Raw genomic sequence first — 25,425 nt, 5'->3', positions numbered from 1 at the left:
CTGCGGCTGGGGCTGATGGGTGTTGGAGCCCAAAGACCTCTGGGTTCCCCAGCCCTGCTGTACTCTGCCCACCCCACCACACCAGCTTTCTTTGGCTGAGGGGAATTAAGGCTGAAAGTCCACTGGACTAATGTCAGGGAGACCCTTCAGCCTCTGCTGATTTCTTATTTCCATTTTGTGTTGTGTGGTACCTGATTGCAACATAATCTCTTAATGTGATGACATGGGCAAGGTGCCCTGGAAAAGAGAAAAAGGTATGCATTGGTTTTATTGCTTAGAAGCGGTTCTTTTCTCAGTCTTTCTCTCTCGCTCTTCTTTTTCAGGGCTTCTCAATTGGTTGCAAAAAAGAGCTGCCCCAACACTGCGGACGTTGGCAGACGCTGCTTCCTTGGCTCAGAAGTCTCTGTGGAAACTGGGCCGACTGAACCATGTGGCTATCGCAGTGCCCAATTTAGAAAAAGCCACCTCTTTGTACAGGGATGTGTTGGGTGCTCAGGTGAGCAAAATGGTACCCCTTCCTGAACACGGCGTCTACACAGTCTTTGTGGACCTGGGCAACACAAAGTTGGAACTTCTGCACCCACTAGGGGAGAACAGCCCAATCGCTGGTTTCCTGAAGAAAAACAAGGAGGGAGGAATGCACCATATCTGCATTGAGGTATTTCCACTCCTCTTTCTTTTTGTTTGAATTATTTTTTTTAAATCACATTGAAAAACCTGGATGCTTTACTTCATCGTAAGGCAGCGTATTTGAAATTCTGAGAATCCTAAGGTTCTTTACTACCTGATTTCTTTACTTCCTTTTAAGGGGTCAAATTTCTAGCCCTCATTAAGGTATGTTTTGAGAAGCTTGTTTGTGAATTGGGGTGATCTAATTTAGAAAAAAAGATGAGCAAGGACCAATATGAAAGAGTTATATAAAGCCTAGTGTGGTGTGGAGACAGAGCTTCTCTCTCCCCCCTTTCTCCCCTTTCTCGTAGGAGTAGAACCCACTGAGATCATCCAGCAAATCTGAACTAAGATTTAGGACAGACGAAAGGAAGCACTTCTTAAAAAGCACATGGTTAAACTATGGAATTTTCTATCACAGGATGTAGAGATGGCCACCAACTTGGATCGCTTTAAAAGGGGATTAGATGAATTCTGGGAGGAGGAAAAGGCTGCCAGAGGCTATATAGACCCTGATCAGGCTTCTCTGAATCGCAGTTGCTGGAGGTCACAGGCAGGAGAGGCTATTGCCCTCGTGTCCTGCGTCTGGTTTGCCACTCCTTGTGGGAAAGCACAGCCTACACAACGCCTTTGGTTTGCTACAGCAGCAGCCAGGCTGTCCTTGGCTTGTTAGTTTTTAAAGCACAAACCTGTTTTCCAGCCTTCGCATCTCTTGTGATCTTCATCCAATTTTCTTTTTTTAATGTTGAGATTCAGTATTGTTTCCACCATATCCTTCTTAGACAAAAGTTTTCTTTTCTTTTAAAGGTGAACAGTATAACAGATGCCATAGCTGAACTGAAGGAGAAGAAGATCCGTGTTTTGAGCGAAGAGCCCAGAATTGGGGCCCATGGGAAACTGGTGGTTTTCCTCCATCCTAAGGACTGCAACGGAGTCCTAGTGGAACTTGAGCAAGCCTGAGTTGTGATCCTAACTGTGATAAGAAGAAATTAATGCCTATACTAAGAGAGGAGATGAGGCATATTTTCTGTGTTTTAAAATTACTACTCCTGATTTACTTGTTATTGAGGGTTTTCCCTGACTGAAAAGCATTAATAATAATGTGATTTGCCTTAAGAAGGAAAATTTAAATCTTGAAACACCAGTCTTAATTTGGGGAGACACCTTTTAGTCACTTGAACATCACCAAAATAAATTTTATTTGGGCTGGCTTAGGATTCCTTTGAACTGTATCTTGCAACAGTAAGCTGGGTGCATTTTACGCACGCTCTCCCTCTGGGCATAATTTTGCATCCATTTGGTAGATTTCTAGGTCATCTGCCATCACCCTGCTCTACATTTGTAAGTGACAAGTAAGGCAAGGGCGAGGTGTCTGGGTTTTTTGGTTTTTTTCAGTAATTCCTTCAGTATTCCCTTAAGAAAACAGCCAGCAAGGGATCATCATATTCTCTGTGTTCACCTGTCTAAAGACTCATTGACTACTCCATTGATTGGTTCACTCAATCATAAGATGCTTATGGTCTTGTCTGGGTCCCCATGATTACTAAGCAAGTCTTCTCTCCCCCCCCCCATCCGCATGAGAATTTGGGCCTTTTGATTACCAATGTTTGCTGTCATTTGATCACCAGTGTCACTTGCATAATTTATAGTAGTTTGTCTGCATTTATTATTTTGAATTATTACTGATGGTGCATAATAAAACATGATTTTTGTTTCTCTACTTAGTTCTTTCTAAAACTAAATGAGCTTTAATTGGCAGCCCAAACTAACAAAATGAGTTTCAGTAGGGACAAATGTCAGGTTCTGCACTTAGGTAGGAAGAACCAGATACACAAATATAGGATGGGAGACACCTGGCTTACTAGCAGTACATGCAAAAAGGATCTAGGGGTTTTAGTAGACCACCAGAAGCTTGACATGAGTCCACAGTGTGATGCAGCAGGGAGGGAAATCTAAGGCTATTCTAGGCTGCATCAAGAGAAGTCTAGTGTCCAGATCAAAGGAAGTCTCACAGTCCCACTCTCTTCTGCCTTGGTCAGACCACAACTGTGTCCATTTCTCGGCTCCACAATTCAAGAAGGATGTTGACAAGCTGAAACTTGTGCCGAGGAGGGAGACCAAGATGATCAAGGGTCTGGAAACCAAGCCTTACGAGGAGCGCTTGAAGGAACTGGGTATGTATAGCCTGGAAAAGAGGAGACTGAGAGGAGATATGATAGCCTTTTCACATATCTCAAGGGCTGTCACATGGAAGATAGAGCAAGCTTCTTTTCTCCTGCTCTGGAGGGTAGGATTCGAACCAATGGCTTCAAGCTATAAGAAAGGAGATTCTGACTAAACACCAGGAAGAACTTTCTGACAGTAAGAGCTGTTTGGCAATGGAACAGTCTCCTGTGGGAGTTGGTGGACTCTACTTCCTTGGAAGTTTTTGAGCGGAGGTTGGATGGCCATCTGTCAGAGATGCTTTAGCTGAGATTCCTTCATTGTAGAGGGTTGGACTAGATGACCCTCAGGGTCCCTTCCAACACTACAATTCTATGAACCTTATGCATGTTTGTCGCTTTCAGTGAGGCGTATCTCCAGGTAGCTGGGAATAAGATTGCAATCTTAGTTTACTGGGTACAATCTGAGAAGGACTATACCACACAATATTGCTGAACTTTTGGTTTGTCACTGACAAGAAGGAGCACAAAAACTGCCACACTGGCAGGATAGGTGTGGTAGGTGACTGTAGCTGAAGAACAGTTACAGCAATACCTGGGACAGGAGAAGTTGGTTTTGAAGAGGGAGCAATTTAAATAATGCAAATGGGGTCTAGAGAGAGAAAAGAAATCCTGATAACACTTTACTAGAGAAAACAGAAGAACAGTGTATAATTTGAGGGAAAACAAATGGAGAATAGAATCATAGTTTTGTCTTTCTTACAGCAGGCCTTGTACATAGCAGAGAGACACTCAACTAAACCATACTGACATAAAACTTACAAAGACCTACACAGCCAATTGCAGCACATGCTAACAGATCCACCACCACAATGCTTCTTGGTTAGATGACTTCCTGGTAGCCAAATTAACTCTCAAGTTACAAACTGAATGATCTCTGTAGTTGCACTGTACCTTTACTGTGCACAGGGAGATGTTAGAGTTGCAGAATAGATTTTGTTGCTCAATAACCTTGAAATTTGCTCAGAGTCAGCCTAAGACATCTTGCTATCTGAGGCCAAGGACCAGATGGCACCACATTCCCTTCCACCTACAGAACTTTAGAAGATTGGCAGTAGAATCTTGGTTCTTGCATTTATATCCCACCTCCCGTCATGGGTCTTAAGGCTACATATATGTGGTTCCCAGATGGTCACCCACCCAGACACAGATAAGACCCAGACATGCTTAGCACCATCAACGGGGGGGGGGGGGGATTTCTTGTGTGCCTTGGGACCAAAACTGACATCAGCTTACAGGTGAAACTCGGAAAATTAAAATATGTTGGAAAAGTTCATTTATTTCAGTAATTCAACTTAAAAGGTGAAACTAATATAAGAGATAGACTCATGACATGCAAAGCGAGATATGTCAAAGCCTTTATTTGTTATAATTGTGATAATCATGGCTGATGAAAACCCCAAATTAACAATCTCAGAAAATTAGAATATTAAATGAAACCAGCAAAACAAGGACTGCAAATAGAGCAATATTGGACCTCTGAGAAGTAGAAGCATGCATATGTACTCAGTACTTGGTTTGGGCCCCTTTTGCATCAATTACTGCTTCAATGCGGCATGGCATGGATGTTATCAGCCTGTGGCACTGCTGAGGTGTTATGGAAGACCAGGATGCTTCAGCTCTTCTGCATTGCTTGGCCTCATGTCTCTCATCTTTCTCTTGGCAATGCCCCATAGATTCTCTGTGGGGTTCAGGTCAGGTGAGTTTGCTGGCCAATCAAGCACAGTAATCCCATGGGCATTGAACCAGGTTTTGGTACTTTTGGCAGTGTGGGCAGGTGCCAAGTCCTGCTGGAAAATGAAGTCAGCATCCCTATAAAGCTCGTCTGCGGAAGGAAGCATGAAGTGCTCCAAATTCTCCTGGTAGACTGCTGCATTGACCCTGGGCTTAATGAAGCACAGTGGACCAACACCATCTGATGACATGGCTCCCCAATTCTCTCTTCTGATGAGAGCAGCTTTTGCATCTCATTTGGAAACCAAGGACCCAGAGTCTGGAGGAAGAATGGGGAGGCACACAATGCCAGATGCTTGAAGTCCAATGTGAAGTTTCCACAGTCTGTGTTGATTTGGGGAGCCATGTCATCAGCTGGTTCCTAAGAAACCTTGCTGCCTGAGATAAAGCCAATATGGTGTCTCCCACATCCCATTTTCTGCACTGAAGCCAATGACACTTCTTATCTTTTATGTAGGGGTAAATACATCAATTTCAGTTACTCCCTATTTCTCGTTTTACCAGTCTGAAGCTCAATTCTCTGCACCAGTTTCCAATAAATAAATAAAAAACTAAATGGATATTAGTCAGCATTATAGAGCAAATTTCCCCTAACAAATGGATTTTTGTATGCAATTTTGTCTAGTACAGTGGTACCTCGGGTTAAGAAGTTAATTCGTTCTGGAGGTCCGTTCTTAACCTGAAACTGTTCTTAACCCGAGGTACCAATTTAGCTAATGGGGCCTCCTGCTGCTATTGTGCCGCCGCCGCATAATTTCTGTTCTCATCCTGAAGCAACGTTTTTAACCCGAGGTAATATTTCTGGGTTAGCGGAGTCTGTAACCTGAAGCGTCTGTAACCTGAAGCATCTATAACCCGAGGTACCATGGTATACACATTTTGCAAAGCAATTTCTTGGCAATATGATGCTTTTTGGTACATTATTTACACTAATATATGCATTTGTATGGATGCTTTAACCCAGCATATGTGCTTTTGTACACATTACTCAGATAGAGGTAATTCAGAAACACGAGAATTTCAAAGAGTGCCTGGTGTCTGGTTCATGTATTGTTTCAGGAAATGTGAATTAGATAAGTTCACCCTGAAAATGCAAAGTGAGCCAAACTTCTCTTCCATCCTAGTCTGATGTCAGCATTGCTTACTGGTCTGAGGGCAGCTGGGAACACAACTCCATTCTCCAACACCTCACTGCGGCTGCCCACCCTCAGCATCAGAGGAGCCAACTCCTAGGGGCCAAGGTCCCTTCACCCCCCTCCCAATAAAATATTTGAGGGGGCCGAGCCCCCCAAAAGCTTTTTAAAACCCTCTCCAGCATTTTGGTGAGGTTCCTGGGCGTATTAGCACTAGTGTTCTTGGTGTTAGGTGCCACCTGTAGGTGAGTTTCAGAGTGACTTCTTTTCGTTAATATGGATTTAAAGGGGGGTTTACACCACATTTTTGTTTGTTTCAATAAATGATTTAAAAATAAATAGATTGCCCAATCACAGAGAAATTAAAAATTGCCCCACAAAATCCCCATTCCCCCAAAATGGCCCCTAGTGGCTGAGCATGGCATTTCCTGCTTCAGTATGTTCTTCCCCCATCATCTGCCTTTTAATGAACTGCAGTATCAGGGTTATGGTAAAACATTCAAATTCTTCCACTGTTTTTATGTTTTTATACTTTTCCTTAAGGGGAGCATAAAACACCTTCTTAATAGCACCCCTAATTAAGAGCACATTAAACTCACACATTTTATATAGCACTTTCCGGAGCAGACACAGAGAGAAAGCAAACTTTGATTTCTGCTATAATTTTACCTTCAGTCAAAACTGAATAATTCATCACCCGATGTCTAATGTATAGATGAATGTGTAATACCCCCAAGTTGTAAGAGACTTCATTAAGGCCTGATTTCGGAAACGGACGCAAGTACTGTAACTGCTCTACTTTAACTGGAGTGCTGGTCTATCTGCTTTTCCATCTGTAACGTCATTTTACGTATATCAAAAGGAAACTGATGGCCTGCTGTAATGGTTCTAGGGGTTGCTCGTGCGTAAGCCGGTGCAAACACCTGGCTGGGTTGCCTGAGTGAACCTCTTCCGTCCGGACAGCCACTCACCCGTGGCTGTCTCAATCGCTGGCAGAATCCGTCAGTGGGCGTTTCTCAAACTTCTTCCAGCAAAGAAGCCCTTTGACGCCTAGTCTCCTCCTACTTTCTCTGCGTAAAAGCCTTCTGCGCAAGGAGGGCGTAGGCAGCGGAGGACCCCTACTCTCCCCGCTGGTCCCCGGCAAGGAGTCATGGGACCGCCTCGCCACTTCCCCCATCTGCCCCCCTTCTCCACTGGTGCTACGCTGATTCTCTTCCCCAGAAGATGGGCTGCCTCTCCCAATCCCAGGACGCTCTCTGGAATCTCTCTGGATTTTGCTCTCTCCCTCCGGCACTGATGGCAGTTCCCTGACACCTTCTAAAGAGGATAAACCCCTAAAGGGCAGGGTGAGAGAATCCAGCGAAAAAGCCTATGAACAAGAATATTGAAAGAATCTCAATGCTATGCTGTCTAATGTTTTGCAGGTGAAGAGGAGACCTGTTCAATGTGCTCCTACCCTTCTCATCAGTCTCCACCAATTTATTTCACACCACTGAAGGCCCTATCCTGCCTGGCATATGAAGGCTGTATTCAGCATACCCTAAAACAGCTTCCAGCCACTGCTTTTTAAGAATCAAGCTGTGGGTTGTCCTTTTGCTTTAAAAACATTTTAAAATGTTCTGAACAGTGGTTCAGAACATACCTTAGGCCACGTTCCAGTGGGCTTGAAATGGCAGGATGTGCACTGCTGTGGTGCTTGTGCACATTTATTTATTTAAGAGCATCAGAAGAGCCTGCAGGATCAGGCCAAAGGGGGAGGCATCTAGTCCAACATCTTGTTCTCACAGTGGCCAACCAGGTGCCTGTGGGGAACCTGAAAGCAGGCCCTCAGCCCAGGAGCCCCCTCCCCACCTGGGGCTTCCAGCAACTGGGATTCAGAAGCATTCCCACCTCCCACCATGGAGCTGGCAGCTGTCAGTCGCCCTCTCCTCCACCACCGGCTAAACCTCTCTAAAAGCCACCCAGGTCCTGGGGAGCAAGTTCCAGAGGTCAGCTCTGTGCTGCTTGAAGGACTTCCTTTGATCTGTGCTGAACCTTTCATCATTCAGCTTCATCTGATGTCCACAAGTTCTAGTGTTATGAGAGAAGGAGAAAATAACTTCTCTATCCATCTTCTCTATGCCATGAAAGATTTTATAAACTCCCACCATGCCGTCTCTTACACACCTTTTCTCTAAACTAGGAAGTCCCAAATGCTCCAACCTTTCTTCATAGGGAAGTCACTCTGTCCCCTTGAAAACTTTGGTTGCCCTTTTCTGAAACGTTTCCAATATTTTTGCCTGCCATCCCAATCTCCAAGTAGTGTAAGATTCCAGGGGTTCCAGGAGCTTCCCCAGGGTTCGGTTTCCTTTGGAATAAGGTACAGCAGACTGTGCTGTTTTTATGACATATGGTTTATTTACACATTCATTCATTCATTCATTTACAGAGCCACTTCCTTTGTTACCTTAATGGCCCATGCTGGCCACTACCTCAACAGGAAACTAGCCTGGCTATTCCAGGAATTAAATCCACACTGGATCCAGGAATTAGAGGATGGATCTAATTCATATTTCACAGGAGTCCTTTGAACATTGTTATCATCAATAATATATGAAATAATTTGCCAAGTAGATGAAAAAGAATCTTTTTTACATTTGCCCTCTAGCATACTTTCATTTTTGAGTTAATTTTTCAACAGTGGCTATAGCCCAGTTTTGACTATAAAATAATAAATCCTTATTTAATCCTTCTAAATATTTCCATTTTCTTCCAATAACCATCATGGCAATTAACAATAAATATAGAATCAACTCTTTATTCAAACCATCTTCAGTTGTCCTATCCATATCCCTCACCAAAGTGTGCTGAAAGGTTGGTCCTTTGTTTCATCATCCGTCATCTACACTAATTAAGGAACTAGAGAGTCAGTTGCAGCTCTTTGCTTAATCCCACACAAAACCATTCCCATAGCATGGGACAAATAAGGGTCACAAAAACAAAACACTTTTGCAAGAAGCAGGATTAATAAAAGCTCGTAGTAGATCATCATTTGCAGGGAAGGGCTGTAGCTCAGCAGCAAAGCATCTGGTTTTCGTACAGAGCGCCCCAGGGCTGATCTTGGGCTGTGTACACACTACACCATTAATGTGCATTGGAAGCACATTTTCCCCTAAGAGAATTCTGGGCACTGCTGAGAATTCTGACTCCATAATGGGTAAACTACAGCGCCCAGAATTATTTGAGGGGGGAAATGTGCTTGTCAGAGGAGACAATGCTAGACCAGAAAGACCCAGCAAAGGGCAGTTTCCAATGTTATGAACACATTACAGGAGTCCTGGGTTCAAATCACCTAGTTCTGCTAGATATTACAGTGGTACCTTGCGTTCTCAAATGCATTGGTTCCCAAACACCGAAAACCTGGAAGTAAGTATTCTGTTTTTTTAGCGTTTTTCGGAAGCCAAACATCCTACATGGCTGTTGGCTATTGTTTCCAGGACGCCTGCACCAATCAGAAGCTGCACCTTGGATTTCAAACATTTCAGAAGTCAAACGGACTTCCGGAACAGACTAAGTTTGGTGCTTTTGCTATTTATTTTGCGTTTTTGTTTTTGAGGCTTTTTTGGTTAATTTGTTTTTGTGACTTTGTGGATGATAATTTTTATCATCTACAATACTGTTGTATTTATTTTATAGTACAGTGGTACCTTGGGTTACATATGCTTCAGGTTACATACGCTTCAGGTTACACACTCCACTAACCCAGAAATAGTGCTTCAGGTTAAGAACTTTGCTTCAAGATAAGAACAGAAATTGGACTCTGGTGGCGTGGCAGCAGCAACAGCAGGAGGCCCCATTAGCTAAAGTGGTGCTTCAGGTTAAGAACAGTTTCAGGTTAAGAACAGACCTCCGGAACGAATTAAGTACTTAACCTGAGGTACCACTGTACAGTACATTGATTATTGCTTTCATTTTATGGATCAATGAAAGCAATGGATACAATGGATACAATCTTGCTAGATAGTAAAATTCATGTTAAATTGCTGTTTTAGGGGCTGTTTTTAAAAGTCTGGAACAGATTGATCCATTTTGCATTACTTTCTATGGGAAAGTGCGCCTTGGTTTTGGAATGTTTTGGTTTTGGAACGGACTTTCGGAATGGATTAAGTTTGAGAACCAAGGTACCACTGTATTGCTGTCTCCGCACCTCAGGTTTCTTCTATCTGAAAAAGGGGGAAATATAAATTGTAATATCACAGGGTTGCAAAGTATTTTGCATAGACTTTCCCAGATGCATTAGAACATTATATATATATATGGTGTGCTCTGCTACAGTCCTGATTTCCCAACAGCCTCATGTTGGTTTTAAATTATGCAGAATTGTCATGAAATTGAATTCTTGCACTGTCAGGGGAGGTCACATTCGGCCAGATTTTGCAAGGGAGATGCCTGCATGGATGCAAGCAAGCAAGGAGGTGATCCAAGTTGCTCTTGTCTGGAGGCACAGAGAATCCCGCCTTGCCCCCTTCATTGCTGAATGTGGCCACCTAAAACAGGGACACTCTTTTTCTAATAATAACACCAGCAACAACTCAACATAACCACAAGGAAACCCAATAACTATTTAAGTGACAACTCCCTATACAGGGGCGGTCTCCCCTTGAATCCTGGCTACAACCCTGCCTGCACTAGCCAGAATGCAGAAGCACCTCAAAGGCCATTTCAGCGGAACCTCCCTACACAAAGGCAGCCTGCATTTGAACCCCGGCTTGCAACCAAGCCGGCTTCCAGCAGCACGGTAGTGACTCCTTTGGCAGAGCCTTCCAGGCAGGGGCAGTCTACCCTGGAAGGCCAGCTTCCGCGCCAAGCCCCTTTCCCGAAGCTCCGCCAGGCCTGCTCCAGCCAAGCCTCCCCGGGCAGGAGCAGTCTGCCTTGCAACCCGCCCCCGAAGACCCGCTCCCTGCCAGCTCCATGCAGCTTCCCGGGCGCGCTCGGCGCACTCAGCTTCCCGGGTTAATTAGTAGTCTCCGTGTGTGGCTGGGAAGCAGGAGAAGGAGCCGTACAAAAGAGCCCGGGCAGCTGCGGCGGCGGCGGCTGCTCTCCTCCTCCTCCTCCTCCTCCTCCTTCAGACTCTCCCCCCTTCCTCCTCCTCCTCCTCCTCCTCCTGCTGCTGCTGCTGCTCTTCTTCCTCAGGCCGCCTGCAAGGAGTCCAGTTCCTTCCTCGGGGGAGGACAAATCCTCCCCGCCCTGCGCTGGCCAGGTAAGGCAGGGGCGCGCGCCAGGCTGGGCTGTGCCCCCCAGGGCGGGCGGGCGGGCGGGCGGGCGGGCGAGACAAAGCCCCAGCCCTCCCGGGGATGGGGATGGGCGCAAAGGGCTTTCAGGCTGCCAGCTCTCCTGTGCATCCTTAGCAGAGGGGGGTGTTTTCTGCATGGCTGCCGCCCGCTCCCGGGGGCTCCTTTATTCTCGAAAGTCAGGGGAGGGGGCGATCGAGCCATAGCTAGAGGCGCAGAAACCCGGAGCCTTGCAGGCTACGCTTCTTGGATGGGGGGGGGGATGCAGACACACTCTTTTTGCACAGGGTGGGATGATGATATCCAAGGAATAGTGCGCCTCCTCCTCCTCCCTCTCTGGATTTGGCGGGGGGGGGTAATGCCCTCTGAGGACACACCTGTGCCCCCCCCTTCATACCCCTCCCCCGCTCAACTTTTGGCAGTGCAATGCAGGATGCTGTTTTTGCTAGGGCGCTGCATTCCTATTTGCCACCCTTCCTGCCTGCTCTCTCTTTCCATCTCTGCACATCCCTCCCCCCCCCCCAAAGAAACCCACCCTCCACCCACAGTTCCCTTCCCTACTGGGAGGAGAGTGTGGACTTGTATGTCAGTCATATAGCCTTATCTCACTAGGTATTTATTGTTGTTATTATTATTTATTTTAAAGCAGTGCAGGTGATTTGGGGGCAGACAGAGCAAAGTGCATGAGAAACCATGCAAGTGTACTGCAGGGGCTTTGGAGGGGGGGGAGATGTTATCCACTTTTCTTCTTCCCCCCCTCCACTGAAAAGCACACATTTAGGGGGGGGCGAGCAGAGCACTTAGAGGTATCACAGACCCAGTGCCTTTGGGTATTTCCTTGGTGTGTTTTTGTTTTATTAAGCATTTTCTGCCAAGATGTGGGTGACGAGGGCAAGGCAATGCCCCCCACCCACCCACTAGGCTGGCCAATCTGTTGCTATGGCTTGGGGCTCAGAGGAATGAACAGTTGTGCCTGTATGCAGGGGAGGTTTGGGCTGTGAATGTCTGGTTTGCAAGGAGACATGGAGACTAAGCAGGGAGATTTTCTCCTCCTGGCACAACCATGGCATCTTTTTTCTTCTCTGCTATTGTGGGACTTGCAGAGAGGGAGAGAGAGATTTGCTAGCCAAGCCATGGCTGGCTGATCTCCCTCATGCCGGGCACACAGGAGAGGGAGAACAGTCTCCATCCAGAAAAGAGGCAAGGAGAGCAGAACCTTCCTCTAAGACCCCCCCCCAAGTCTCTTTGCTTTGTTCCGAGTCAACCTGTCTTCGCTGTCATTCCTTGTGATGTGTCCTCCGTCATCTATCTTTCAACACTGAATGTTATTTATTTTTTAAAAACCCTGTTCTGTGATTTAATCCATGTGACGGAAGTCCTGTGGCATCTGAAAGATTAGCAGATTGATCACAGGGTGAGCTCAGATGCATATGATTTCTTGCTTAGCCGGACTGACACATCTGCCCCCCCCCCCCGGATTTGTGTCTCCAGCATGGTCTTCCTGATACACAGGATTGGCAGGTGTAAAATGAAACTGGATGTCAGGGCAGAAGGCCAGGCGCCCCCCCCAAGGGTATGTGGGGTACAGGAGGGGGCTGGACGATTGTTTGGTCCAGAGTCCAAAATTGAGTAATGACACCTGCATGAGACAGTCCTCCAAATCCTCCTCCGACCACATTCTGACCTTCTACATGTCCAGATATCCCACATGTGTTCTGACCTTGTATCTTGCTCCCAGGTGCGCAATGCTGATGGCTTGGCAGTAGATTTGTTTTAGTCAAGTTGGAAAGATGGAAGAAGGAAAACCAGGGAAATTCAGCATATCTCTCCCCTTCTCTCTTTCCCTGAGTTTTCCATATATATGGATATATGCCTCCGGTGTAGCAACTGAATTGAAGCTTTTGATCGAGTTATTTCCTCCCCTCCGTAATGAGGTCTGGAGGGAGAAGCTACTCAATTAAAAATTCTCTGCTTCATCTTTCTTGGGGTAAACAGTGTGACAAATTATAACCTGGTTTTCTTCTCTCTATTCACCCCCCCACCTTTATTCTGCTTGGATAATTCTCTCAGATGTTAGCACTGGAAGGGGGGGGCAAGAGTGGGTTCCCCTCCCTCATCCAGCCCTTAAACACCGAAATTGGGACACAGACCAGAATACAGTATTTGAATTGCTGCATTAATGAAATTATTGTGCTTGGTGCTCCCCACCTCCTGGCAGCATTTGTAACATGGAGAGGGGTCCTCTGGTGTTAATGTGTCAAGGGAGGTTGGGCAATGTGCTCTTTGTGCCCCCAGTGAGAAAGTGTGCACTAAAAAACCCCCCACCCCCAAACCACCCCCTTATGCAGATTGTAGCAATGCTGAATCCTGCCTGTGGAGGTGTGGGCTTTGGGTTGGCATCTGTGGCAGAGCCTGAGGTTGCCCCGTGCCTGATGTGGGTGTGGGTGGGCTCAGCACTTGCTGGAAGGCTGGGTTTATAAGACCTGCAGAGTTGGACTGCAGAGGGTCAGTGGGGCTGCCTTTGGAGGGTGTCCAGGGCCTGACTCTGCTTTCAATCCAGAATGCAGCAGTGATGACAGAAATTATAGGCCCCATTGAACATGGTGGGACCTCTGAGCAAACATGCATAGGCCTTGTGGTGGTGGTCTCTGAAAATCGCTCTGGTTACCAATATGCCTCACTCTATCGAGTTCTTTCCTCTAACACACAGGATGATTTATCCTGTGTCATGATGTCTACATAATGTGCATTTTTCTGTCACAACCCCCCCTCCCCGGCCTTTTATTTCCTTTGCTGGACTAGGGAGACCTGGGTTCAAATCCCCACTCAGCCACAAAGCTCAGAACTTGAAGCAATCACATTCTCTGAGCCTGAGCTTCTTGGAAGAAGGATGGATTTAGAAATGTAAAAAGCATTGGAAGCACTTGAAGGGAGCCTTGCTCAAGCTCTGTTACCAGATGGTCTGGTTTTGGGGGTTCACTGAGATGCAGACTTGGGTTCAGGATGCAGCAAAAAGAGGAACATTTGCTGGACATTGGTTTTGACTTTATTAGTTACATATATAAAAAGAACACTAACAGACACCGCCCCCTTTCCCATTATGTGACACTTCAGAATTTCTAACTCTTCCAGTTTGGAATTTGCTTATTGCCGATACTCTTCTCCTTCAGTGCAAGGCCTATTATCCTTTTTCTCTGGTGTCCTTGTGAAGATGGAAAACAGAAGGTGACTGAAAGCTCTCAGACTTGATGCTCTGTTTTGATAAGTCTTCCCAGTGAAATGCATGAAATATTTGCTTATTTATTATTGTGTTCAGTTACATTTTACTTTTATCTGACTACATAAAAATAAATAAAGACTCCTTATAAATAAAAATAGGATGGGGGTAAATTGTAACATGGATTAAGGTTTTCCCCATGTTGTGGGGAGGTAAATAGTTTGCCCCTGGGATGCCATTCTTAGCTGCAGTTTTGTGAAGGGCTTTACATGCAGTTCCGACTGGAGGGTTTGCTCGGTTTCTCCTTTCATAATGTTGCTGTGAGGATGTTGCGGATTTGCTCTTGGGGCTTGGGATGCAAGCTTGGGGCTGGGGGCTGTCTCAGCTTAGCCTCATGGGGGTGGGCAATGTGGACCTCTGGGTGTTTCTGGACTGAAGCACCCATCGTCTTTCACCATGTCGGCTGCGGCTGATAGGAGTTGTGGTTGCACAGCTGCTGGGGGTGTGTGTGCCAAGTTGGTCTTCTAGCCTCGTGCAATGGGCCACCAGCAATTAAAGCAGCAGCTGGGCTGGCTGGGAAGAGATGTGGTGTGTAAACTGGTTACTGTACTCTTTCATGCTACTGAGGCTACGGGTGTGGGAGAAATGTGATTCAGTTCACATTTAAAGGTGGAACTATTTGATTCATACTTTGCAAAATGATACAAGAACCAAAACAAAGCCATCATTTGAAATTTGCACTTCTCCGAATTTTGCAGTGCTGTTCTTCCACCAAGTAATGTGTGCAAAAATGCATAGAGTTAGGCAAAGTGTGCCTCAAAATGCATATGTAACATACATATTAGTGTTAGACAAAATTGCATACCAAAAATTGCATACGAAAATGTGTATATTGGGAGAATTTTGTACAAGATGTTTCACAAACTATACTCTAGTAAAGGTAAAGGTAAAGGGACCCCGACCATTAGGTCCATTTGTGGCCGACTCTGGGATTGCGACGCTCATCTCGCTTTATTGGCCGAGGGAGCCGGCGTACAGTTTCCGGGTCATGTGGCCAGCATGACTAAGCCACTTCTGGCGAACCAGAGCAGCGCAGGAAACGCCGTTTACCTTCCCGCTGGAGCGGTACCTATTTATCTACTTGCACTTTGACGTGCTTTTGCACTGCTAGGTTGGCAGGAGTAGGGACCGAGCAATGGGAGATCACCCCGTGGCGGGGATTCGAATTGCCGACCTTCTGATCGGCAAGTCCTAGGCTCTGCAGTTTAACCCACAGCGCCACCCATGTCCAGCCTCGCAAATAAATCTATAAAACCTAGTAGCCCAGACTAAATGTTACCTAGTCAATCTCCCCCCCCCCACATTATTAGTCATTTTGTACCTTTAAAGGAAAAGGGACAAAAAAACGCACACCAGATGCACACCCATATGTATATCTAATTTCTTTTCTTTTTTTTTCTTTTTTGAAGGCTGATGTATTTTTATTACAGATTTTCTTGTTTTACAGTATATGTAATTTCTGACTTGCTCCTTGGAGGCAATTTTTACAACTAGGCAAGTGGCTATCTACAGACCTGTTCTGGTAGCCATACCATGAGCCCAGCAGTGCTGTCACAATTAGGCTTGGGTTGGCAGGCTGTGATAGAACTTGCCTGTATAAGGATCGCTTTCTTACTTTCAAGTAAGAGTCCCTGTCTGCACATGCTGGGCAGGGGGCAGCCTAGGCCAGCTGAACTGAGAGTGAGCTGGTATGATAGCTTCTGGAGAAAGGATGGAACAGAGCTGGCCATCAGCAAGGTTTCAGGGATGTGCCATTTATCATATTTGTAATATGTGCTTTTAACTTTAATGTAAAATTCAATATTTTGGTATCAAAATATGTGTGTATGCTTATTTGGTTAAGGCACATTAAAATATATATTTATATGAAGAAATGCTGATTCCCCACATGATGGGTGAAGTGGTACAGGCCAATAGGCCCTGATTTCCTCCTGAGAAGGAGCAGGCTGCAGGCTCATGCATAATATCAAATCATGGTTTACCAAGGTGTGATTGAGACTTGTGCTTTCCTGTTTCCATTCTCTCCCTCCATCTCTGATTCACTGAGTTACTTCGTCTTTAGCACAAATTGGAGGTTCCTCTTTTCATCCAAAATGGCAAACTCTCCCTCCAAGTCAGAACTCCCTTCCTTGCAGGCCTGGCGTGGAGGGCAAATGGAGATGTCCTCCTCTTAAGACCGCCTTGTGAATGTGTTGCTTGTGCAAGACGTGGAATAGGAACTTCCTGGCTCCACTTAGGCCCTGGAACATTCAAAAGAAGGGGCCATAGGGAAGATTCTTCTCTGCCTGAGACCCTGGGGAGCTGCTGCCAGTCAGAGAAGGCAATACTGGGCTAGGTGGAGAAACAGTCTGACATAATAGAAGGCAGCTTCCTAAATTTCATATCTTCTCATTTTGATTAGGAGCTGATTGAGAAAACAAGTAAACATAGTTTTTCAATAGCACCCACATGTTGCAACAGTAATATTTTCTGTAGCATTTGTCCCTGCAGCATTTACACTTTCCAAATGCAACACAATGTGGCAACATCTTAATTTGACTTGTATTTCTGGAGGGCACTGTACAATTCATTTTATGGTGTGCAGTTTCCTAATGGGAAGTTTATATATGCGTGTGCGCTTGAAATGCTTCATGCAATTAAGGCACTTTAGTTGACCCATTGATTAATTACTGCGCTTGTTTTCTTAGCCCCTTCTTTTAAAGACCTTCATACTCTTAAATCTCTGAAGATAAGACCGCAAGACACTGGAACAATTAGGACAGCTGGTGGAAGTAACTCTTTGCAGGGGTTTATTAAGCGGTGTGTCTGACACAGGAACATTGCTAGGTACTTAGAAGATTTGGTGCATGAGCCCATTGTCACACACATGCATGAAAATTAGAATTTATAAGTCACAGAAGGCAAGCCAGCTAATTTCCCACCCAAATCTCTCCATTATTTTTTAAATTTAATTTGCACCCCACCACAGGTCACCCCAAATCAGTTCCTCTTTAATGCATCTTACCCCCAAATAATTTCCCAACAGATCTTGCTCCACATCAAATCAATTCTCCCTGTTCCCTGCCCCCCTTAGTCATCTTCTGCTAATTTATTCCCTCAAATTAGCACCATACAAAGGAACCCAGATCTTCAGCCGAAATCAGTTTCTCCCAAATGCATTGCCCACCAGGGAACACTTGGGACTGGGCTCCACTGATTTGCCATGATGCCCCTTCCTCAACTGCCTCCTCCTTGTGGTTCTCTGTGCCTCCTGTCTCCTGGTTTCACACCTCAAACTATTAAGTAACTCAATTCTAGTTTTACTGAGTTGTGAGAAAACCCATCTCTCCATCCTAACCCCAAGAAATGGCCTCTCTATCAAAACAGGGTTGACCCTAAAATGTGTTTGTGATGGATTTTTGCTACAGCTGCATCTTTTCCCTTTCCCCTTTTGCTTGAACATCTTGCTAATCTCCTTCTTAAAAACAAAACAAAACTCTTATTTGCGAACCTATCATTTTAAAAGCCTCTTGGGCAGCCGCCACAGAAGGGAGCAGAGCTTGGGTCCTGCTCAAAAACATCCTCTTACCTGACCAGGAGGCTGGTGAAGGACAGCCCCTTAGCTTGGACTTGCATTCAGTGACACTTAAGATTAACCTACTGAGGAAAAAGCTGCCTTTGTGGAATCAGGATGTGTGTGCTTGAATTAATTCTGCAGGATTTGCTTTACTTTCCTCACTCACTATGAAGTGAAGTGGCAAGCACAAGGAACTTGGTTGTCTGAAAACCTGTGTCTGGCTAAAGGATTCTGATGCCACCTTGTTTACTGTGTGCCAATTTTCAATGGTTTGCCTCAGGCTGGGACTTGTCGCCGTGTGAGAATCCCGCAAAAGAAATTGTGTCATGAACTTGGTTTCTCATCTCAAAGTGACAAACCAATGCATAAAGTCTACTGGCTGAATTTGGATTCCACAGTCAGCTTTCAGTTTGGGGCAAAATCTCAGCATCAGGTGGTGTCATGTTTGCCATTTGGAATTTCCACCTTCAGCATTAAATGTTTGGGACAGACTTGCTTCTAGACTCTCTTGTTCATGGGAATAGCTCCAGAAGCATTCCTGTGGGAAGTGTGTGCTGTGCTGGCTCTGAACCCCTGCCTGGCTTTTCCAAAGAAGAGCCCTTCCTAGATGAAGACATCAGTTTAGCTTGGATCTGGGTGCAGGCATAAATTTAGCTCACATTCAGCTTGGATCTTTTTATTGTGCATTGCCTTGACTATTGTGCAGAAAGTGATTAATGGTGATTTTTTTTTCTTGGGAAAATCTCATTGTAACAGCATAGCCTGACTTGGAGTCAGGCCACTTCCTATTTTCTGTCTAGCTCTGTCTACTCTGACTGGCACTGACTCTCCAGGGGGATCTCAGGGTTCTTTCCCCATCACCAGCTACCTGATTCTTCTAGCCAGGGATGGAATCTGGGACCTTCTGCAGGCAAATCATGCATGCTATCCCTGAGCCAAATGGTCCTTCTCCAGACATGTGTCTACATGGGTGTAGACACTCCATTAGAGACAACCCTCTGATACCTAAAGATTGCTTTGATTTTCACTTGCATGGGAAGAGGACTCCAGTGGGCATGTGGCCTGAGGGGGAAGGGTGAGCATCATCTAAGAGAGCATTTTGTAAGTAGGTAAGCAAAAGGATACCTTAGGCATTGGTTCCCCACCTCCCTATTTGACATGAGGCAGTATAGCTTGGAAGCAGCAGGGATGACCTAGGATGGGAGAAGGATTACCCAAGCTGGTGCTTTCATGGCTAACTGCTGTTGATAAATGTGTGTGCTTTGGAAGAGAATATGGGCAGTGCAGGGAAGTACTGCTGGAGGGGACAGAGATAGACTGGCTGTGCAGTGGTTGACATATCAAGGACCCAGGCCAAGGCTTAATGGCATGTGATGGAGCATCCCTGTTGAAGCTCAGCAGATCTGCATCTGCTCAGTACCTAAGAGGAGATCACCCAGAAGCTCCCATGTCTGTCTCCTTGACTTCTGTGATAGAAGAGGAGATTTATGCTTTTCATGCGGAAGGTCCCAGGCTGGGAGAGAATCTTGCTCTTCAACATAAACAGTACTGAGCTCCATGGACCCATGTTCTCACTCGGCATGAGGTGGTTTCTTGTGCTCTCCACCCCAAGGAGTCTTTACAATATGCAATAACTTCTCCCCCCCTCCCTACCCGCCCACATTTCCCATCACAATGACAGGCAATTTGTTAGTTTTTAAATAGCACCTGATATCTAGTGGCAGACATTTTATTACAGCAACCTTTAGGTCAGAGGCAGAATGTGCATGGAATCCAAATATTCCTTCTTCTTGGTCTCCATTTATTTCCTGTTTTAATCACAGGCTTGCATCCATAAGTCACTTAAGTGTGCCAAACGGGGCTTTTCTGGGAAAGACAGAAAGGTTGGCTTATGAGTTTGGCTTATTTGCTACCATAGGTAGAGCGAAGAGGGAACATGAGAAGAACCATACCGGATCAGGTCCATGACCCATCTAGTCCAACTTCCTGTTCTCTCAGTGGCCAAGCAGATAACCTGTGGGAAGCCAGCAAGCAGGATTCAAGCAGAAGAGCCCCCTCCGCTCCTGCAGTTTCCAGCAACTGGTATTCAGAAGCATTGGTTCCCCCCCCTCGAGGCAGAGCCCTCGAGAGCCCTCTCTTCCCTAGTGCAAAGGATTCTGTGGCCAGCCAGGCCAAGGAATCACCACAAGAGTCATGAAACAGGTACCATAACATAGTAAATGGGCTTATAATTGTCCCATTCAAGGCTCAGTGGCCTGGTCTACCCGTATGATTAAGTCCACAGTCAGATGCGGTAAATGGTTCTGAAGGCCAGTTGCTGGAAACTGCAGGAGGGGGAGCATGCTCTTGTGCTCAGGTCTGGTTTGTGGGTTTCCAATTGGCCACTGGGAGAACAAGATTCTGGACTAGATGGGCCATTCGCCTGATCCAGCAGACAACGGAAGCTCCTGGGTGGCTGGAGGCTTTGTCAGGAGGCAGAGGCTGCGGCTGCATAAAAGGCAGTGAAGGGGCTGAAAGTGGGGTAGGTGCAAGGGGACTGAATGTTGAGACCATTGGTGTGGGTTGGCAGAGTGACCACTCACTGGGTCCCTTCCTGGGACTGGACTCCTCACCTGTAGCTTCTCCCTCTGATGTTTTTCAGTGTCCTGATGTGACTTGCCCCATCCGCTGCATCCAGATATTTTTTTTTGCCGGGTGTGTGTGTGTGTGTGTGTGTTATTGGGTTGTTGTTGTTTTAACTGTCCTTTGTGGTTTTATAGGCTGGTTTTATCCTATGAACTGCCCTGAGACCTGCAGGCAAAGGGTGGTATATAAATTCTGTAAAAGCATCCTCATCCTCATTCCTCTCCAGAGTTTTCAGCTGCCACCTCTTTGGGCACCCCCCACCCTTTTTCCTGATCTGAGCAGCCCCTCCATGATGGCTCCTCAAGGCCCATGACAAATGGTGTGAGCAAGTGACGCATGTGGTCAGGGCAGCGTTCCCGTTTAGGAAGATGCCAATAGCAGGTCCTGGTCTTCTGTCCTTTCACACTCCACTTTGGAGAGTTAAGAAAAACAAGTCCAAATAAATGCTCAGAGAGTTTGGCATCTGTTGACAGCATCACCCCTGGGCACAGCAGTTTTCATAGAATGTCTCCATTAGGAAATATGTTTTTTGAATTAGTTCCTCACAAAAGAGAATTGGGAAATAACTGTGTGTCTTTCTTATGCCTCGGCCACTTCTTTGAAAAACAAAAAGCTAAACACATGCACATACATCTAAAAGTATTGTATCACTGGTAATAGGCATGGAGGAATCGGAATTCTGATTCCGCATTTTCCAGCTTGAACACTTCTTCATCCACATTTCATATATTATCGTAATTTTGCCTAATATGCACATTTGCAAGCTATTTTCACACATATACTTTTTGTTGTTGAAGAACGGCATTACAAAATTTGGAGAAGTGTGGACTAGGTACCAAATTGACTTATATCCTACCTTTAAGGGAAAACAGGTTTTGAGTAATAATAATAATAATAATAATAATAATAATAATATATTTATATCCCGCCCTCCCCAGCCAAGACCGGGCTCAGGGTGGCTAACAACCAATAATAAATGGGGCAATAAGATGGGGCAGGTTTAAGACTATTTCCCCTCTTCTACTTCATGATAGTCAACTTAGGGACATGGATTTAATTATGTAGAACAACTTGATGTATTAGGGTCCAAGGGAGCAGAACTGTGGTATATTGGATGGCAAATAGAAAGCAAAGGGATTCTGTTAACATTGCTGATTGTAAATTCTCCAGTCACAGAAAAGATTTATAGATGGGTCAATAAAGCAAAGCTAAATAATTAATGCATTTATTTTATTTCGGTGCTTGAAATATTTCACAGCTAAAATCTCAATCCTGTCTCAGGGTGTTTGGTTAGCTTGTTAGCTTAAAACAAAGAAATGCAGCACATGACCTGTAACAAAATACAAATGTACATATTTCTCCAAGGGCTAGAATGGGGAGAGGCTAGAATGGGGAGACCTTAAGGTCCTGAGGTCCTGGGCCTTGTAGATTTTATTTTAAATCTGTATTATTATTATTATTATTATTATTATTATTATTATTATTAAAACAAGCTTGGTATAGCTGAAACTAATCTCTCTCTCTCTCTCTCTCTCTGTTGGAAGACATTAAAAAAATGAAATGAAATTCAAGTGATGTCCAGTGACTTCCCTGAATGCCCTTCTTTTATATATGCTTACACGGAGGTGGTTTTTAGCTCTTTGGGATTACAGTAAATCTTTCTCTGTACAGAATCTCTCTTGGAACCATGTATCTCAGTTGTCCCCTGTTTGGTATAACTGGAACCATCCGCTAACAGTTGATCTAATTAGAAGTAATGATTTCAACCAAAAAAAGCTATTAAGATTAATGGACTCCTGGGAAAGGATAGCATTGCTTGAGCTGCATTTTGGCGCAGAAGACGAGGCTGTGTGCATTTAGTTTGCATAGAAGTAAATGGACCTGAGTGAATGAGGTGTTACTCCCATTAAAGTGAGGAGAGCTTTTTCCTGCTGCTGCTTCTGAGCTCAGCATGGCAGGATCCCCTCAGAGGGAGACCAGCTCACTTTGGGAGCTCCAGCCTTACAGCTTGCATTTTTAATTTTTTGCTTAGGCTGTAAAGAGTACAGTGAAGGTGTCTGCCTGATGTCAATAGGCCGGGAGTTCCGAAGTGTAGGTGCCCCATGTTAAAATATCTTCTTCTTTTACAAGTGCAGAATGAGTATTATGTGGCACCTGTAAGAGACCTGCAGATCAAAGGGGTCAAGTGGAAGGCTTTCTCACAAGTAAACTCTTCCCAGGTGGTTAAGGGATTTTTACAATACAGGAATAGTAGCAACACCTGGAACCTGGCCTGTGAGCACAATCACAAGCCCTGGGTTGGTCCTTGTAGACACGAGGTGACAGGTGGTGCCTTTGAGGACAACTGCCGGACCTGCAAGGGTGTGGCAGGAAAGTGACCGTGGTGGTGCAGGAAAATTAAGGTGACAGCGTGCCAGGTTCTAGGTCCTTGTATTAATTTACAAAGTCCAGAGCAACATAGGTCCAGGGACCTCAGGGACCTCCTGAACTCTTGAATTGCAGCTCAGTCCCTGAGATCTGCTGCAGGAATGTCATTGATTGTTCCCCAGGTTGGCGATACTCTTGACAAGAGAGATCAGCAAGACTTGTGCCAATTTCTAAATGCCTGTTGAAAACTTTTCTGTTCCATTAGGCTTATGCGAGCAATTAAGAATACATCTTTCCACAATAGTGGGCTGATTTCTGATTTTAACTTTTTAGTATGGTTTTTATTGTATGGTCAGGGCAGACTTTGGTAATCTTTGCTACTATGGCACCCTGAGCAAGGCCAAAATTTGGCGCCCCCAAATGTATCATCTCCATTTTCTGCCCCGTCGCCTTGGCACCCTGTGTGGGGGAGCTGACCTCACCACCCTAAATCCGGGGCTGGTATCATTTTATGTACAATTGTTGTCAACCTTTGCTCAGTTTTAAAAAATGAATAGTGGTATATAAATAGTTTTACAAATAAAAAATAATGCTGAGAGGTGAGGAGAGGTTTCCTGAGATATTTAAGACTGAAGTATGGAGCGCTTTAGATGGTAAATAGTTTGTGAAGAACTGGACCGTGTGATCACTCTGTGTGTGTAATTGTGTCCAAGAAATTCTTGGTCCAGCTTGGGGCGGGGAGAGGGAGGGAGGGAGGGAGTGTGCAACTGTATTACGGCTTTAGCAGATCCTGAGTGCAGTGCAGACCAGGTTTTTATTTTCTCATCAGCTGAAAGCAGTGGTCTGGCCCATTAGGCCGAGTGAGACAGCTGCTTCAGGCGGCAGATGCCAGGGTGTGACAGCAACCTCTTGGATCTCTTCCTGAAACCCCTAAGCCTGGCTGCTTCACTTGTCTGCTAGCCCTCTGCTATGGTGGAGGAGGATGCTGTGCCAGCCATTGCCAGCGCAAAAGTCACATTCAGCTGCCAGCCAAGTCAGTTTCTGGATGTGGAGTGGGGTCACCATCTTGTCCTTTGCGACAGGCAGCAAAATGCCTCAGTCTGCCCATGAGCAAATGTCCAAAATCTTCTGGTTGTGGCAGTTTGCTATGTTGGCTACAAGTGTGCAACTCTCTCTGTGTGCATGGACCAACCAGGATTCTGCAGGCTTTGTGTCCTCCCCCACTTGCAAGAGTCCCCCGTTCCTTTGTGTGTGCCTCACGTGACTCTGTCCTTCATCAAACTATTTCATATAGAGCACCAGGGATGGAGACATTGTTCCTCCACTGTTGGATTTCAGAGACTCGGGTTTAGGGAGATTATTTATACAGCAGGATTTAGTATCTGCCAGTGCTCTGTTTGCTTGATATCACTAGGGACCAGTTCTTCCATAAATCCTCATCCTCAGACGATAAGCCTTTTTTTTTTTTTTTTTTTTTTTGCAGAGAGCTGAATAAAAATAATTTCCTCTCAACCACCTGCAGTTAAAGTTCTTAATGTCATGGATTTTTAATCTCAAATGGTCTGGGGAAGCAAAAGCTCATCTATTATATGCTGCATTTAAATATGGGACTTTATTTTTCACCCCCCCCTCACTCTGCTGAAATGTTAAAGCAGGCCTGGTGATTTGTCCAGGAGTGACCCCCCAGGAACAGCTTCTGATGCTGACTGTTAGGTTAAAGGGAAATGAAGCCAAATGCAGATTGTGGTGCTGTGTTTCTGCACTGCATTTCTCCCAATGTTTTGGGGACACAGGATGACACCTGCCTGCTCACTTCTTCATCCAAAGTGGGGGAATCATCTGGAGGGGTGAATTAAAATGGCTTCTTCTAGTCTCCCATCTTCTATACCAGCCTTGCCCAACCAGGATCCCTTCAGAGGTTGCTGGGAGGGCTACACAGAATCCCAGGAAGTGTAGTTTCCTCTCTGCAATCCTTAGCACCCTTAACAAACTACATTTCCCACAATTCTTGGTGGGAAGTCCTGTGCTTTAAATGTGTTTTGTATGTCCTTTAAGTGTGGATCTGCTCTGTTTTTTACCAAAAATTAAAGGAACAATTTTCAGCACTGGCAAAGCTACCACTGAGCTGTTTGAGTAGTTTTTGCTCCTCTATTTTCTTCTCCCACCTCCTCCTGTCAAATGTTGCTAGAATTGTTGTGCAATCTGCATTGTTCCTTCCCATTTTTTTATTTTAAAATAATTTTTATTGTTTTTTACACATGTTTTCCAAACATAACATCCCAGCTTATACAGTATAACAAACCTTTGGCTATCACAGCCTAGGACTTCCATCAACCTCGACTAATGGTTCCCTAGCTTTCTTTCTGATTTTGCATTTTATTTTAATAGTTATTGCTATAAAACCCAAATCCTCAATAAACTCCTTCTTAGTCCTTTTTCACAATAATTAATATAGTTCCCATTACAAAACTTCTTGCAACCCTACAATATATTTATATTGTTTTAATATATTATATATATTATATATTATATTGTTTTAATTAGTGTTTTTATAGTTGTTCTGATTTTGAGT

The 25,425-nt window shown here is 45.1% G+C and overlaps 2 protein-coding genes across 2 annotated transcripts in view; both read left to right on the top strand.

Moving 5' to 3' along the window:
* The window catches only part of MCEE (methylmalonyl-CoA epimerase), a 5,665-nt gene extending 3,276 nt beyond the window's left edge, over nucleotides 1–2,389 (top strand). The window contains exons 2-3 of the mRNA XM_081840209.1: nucleotides 324–658; nucleotides 1,477–2,389. Coding sequence (XP_081696335.1) covers nucleotides 324–658; nucleotides 1,477–1,629 — 488 coding nt within the window. The 3' untranslated portion in view covers nucleotides 1,630–2,389. The remainder of the gene's footprint in view (nucleotides 1–323; nucleotides 659–1,476) is intronic.
* Nucleotides 2,390–10,715: 8,326 nt separating this feature from the next.
* Nucleotides 10,716–25,425, top strand: part of APBA2 (amyloid beta precursor protein binding family A member 2) — a 107,210-nt gene continuing 92,500 nt past the window's right edge. The window contains exon 1 of the mRNA XM_081839406.1: nucleotides 10,716–10,997. The gene's annotated coding sequence lies outside the window, so the exon portion shown is untranslated. The remainder of the gene's footprint in view (nucleotides 10,998–25,425) is intronic.

This window comes from Podarcis erhardii (genome assembly GCF_964252035.2).
Source record: "Podarcis erhardii genome assembly, chromosome: 14".
Taxonomy (NCBI): domain Eukaryota; kingdom Metazoa; phylum Chordata; class Lepidosauria; order Squamata; family Lacertidae; genus Podarcis; species Podarcis erhardii.
Note: the sequence above shows the minus strand (reverse complement) of the source record. Positions and strands in the feature narration are given on the sequence as shown.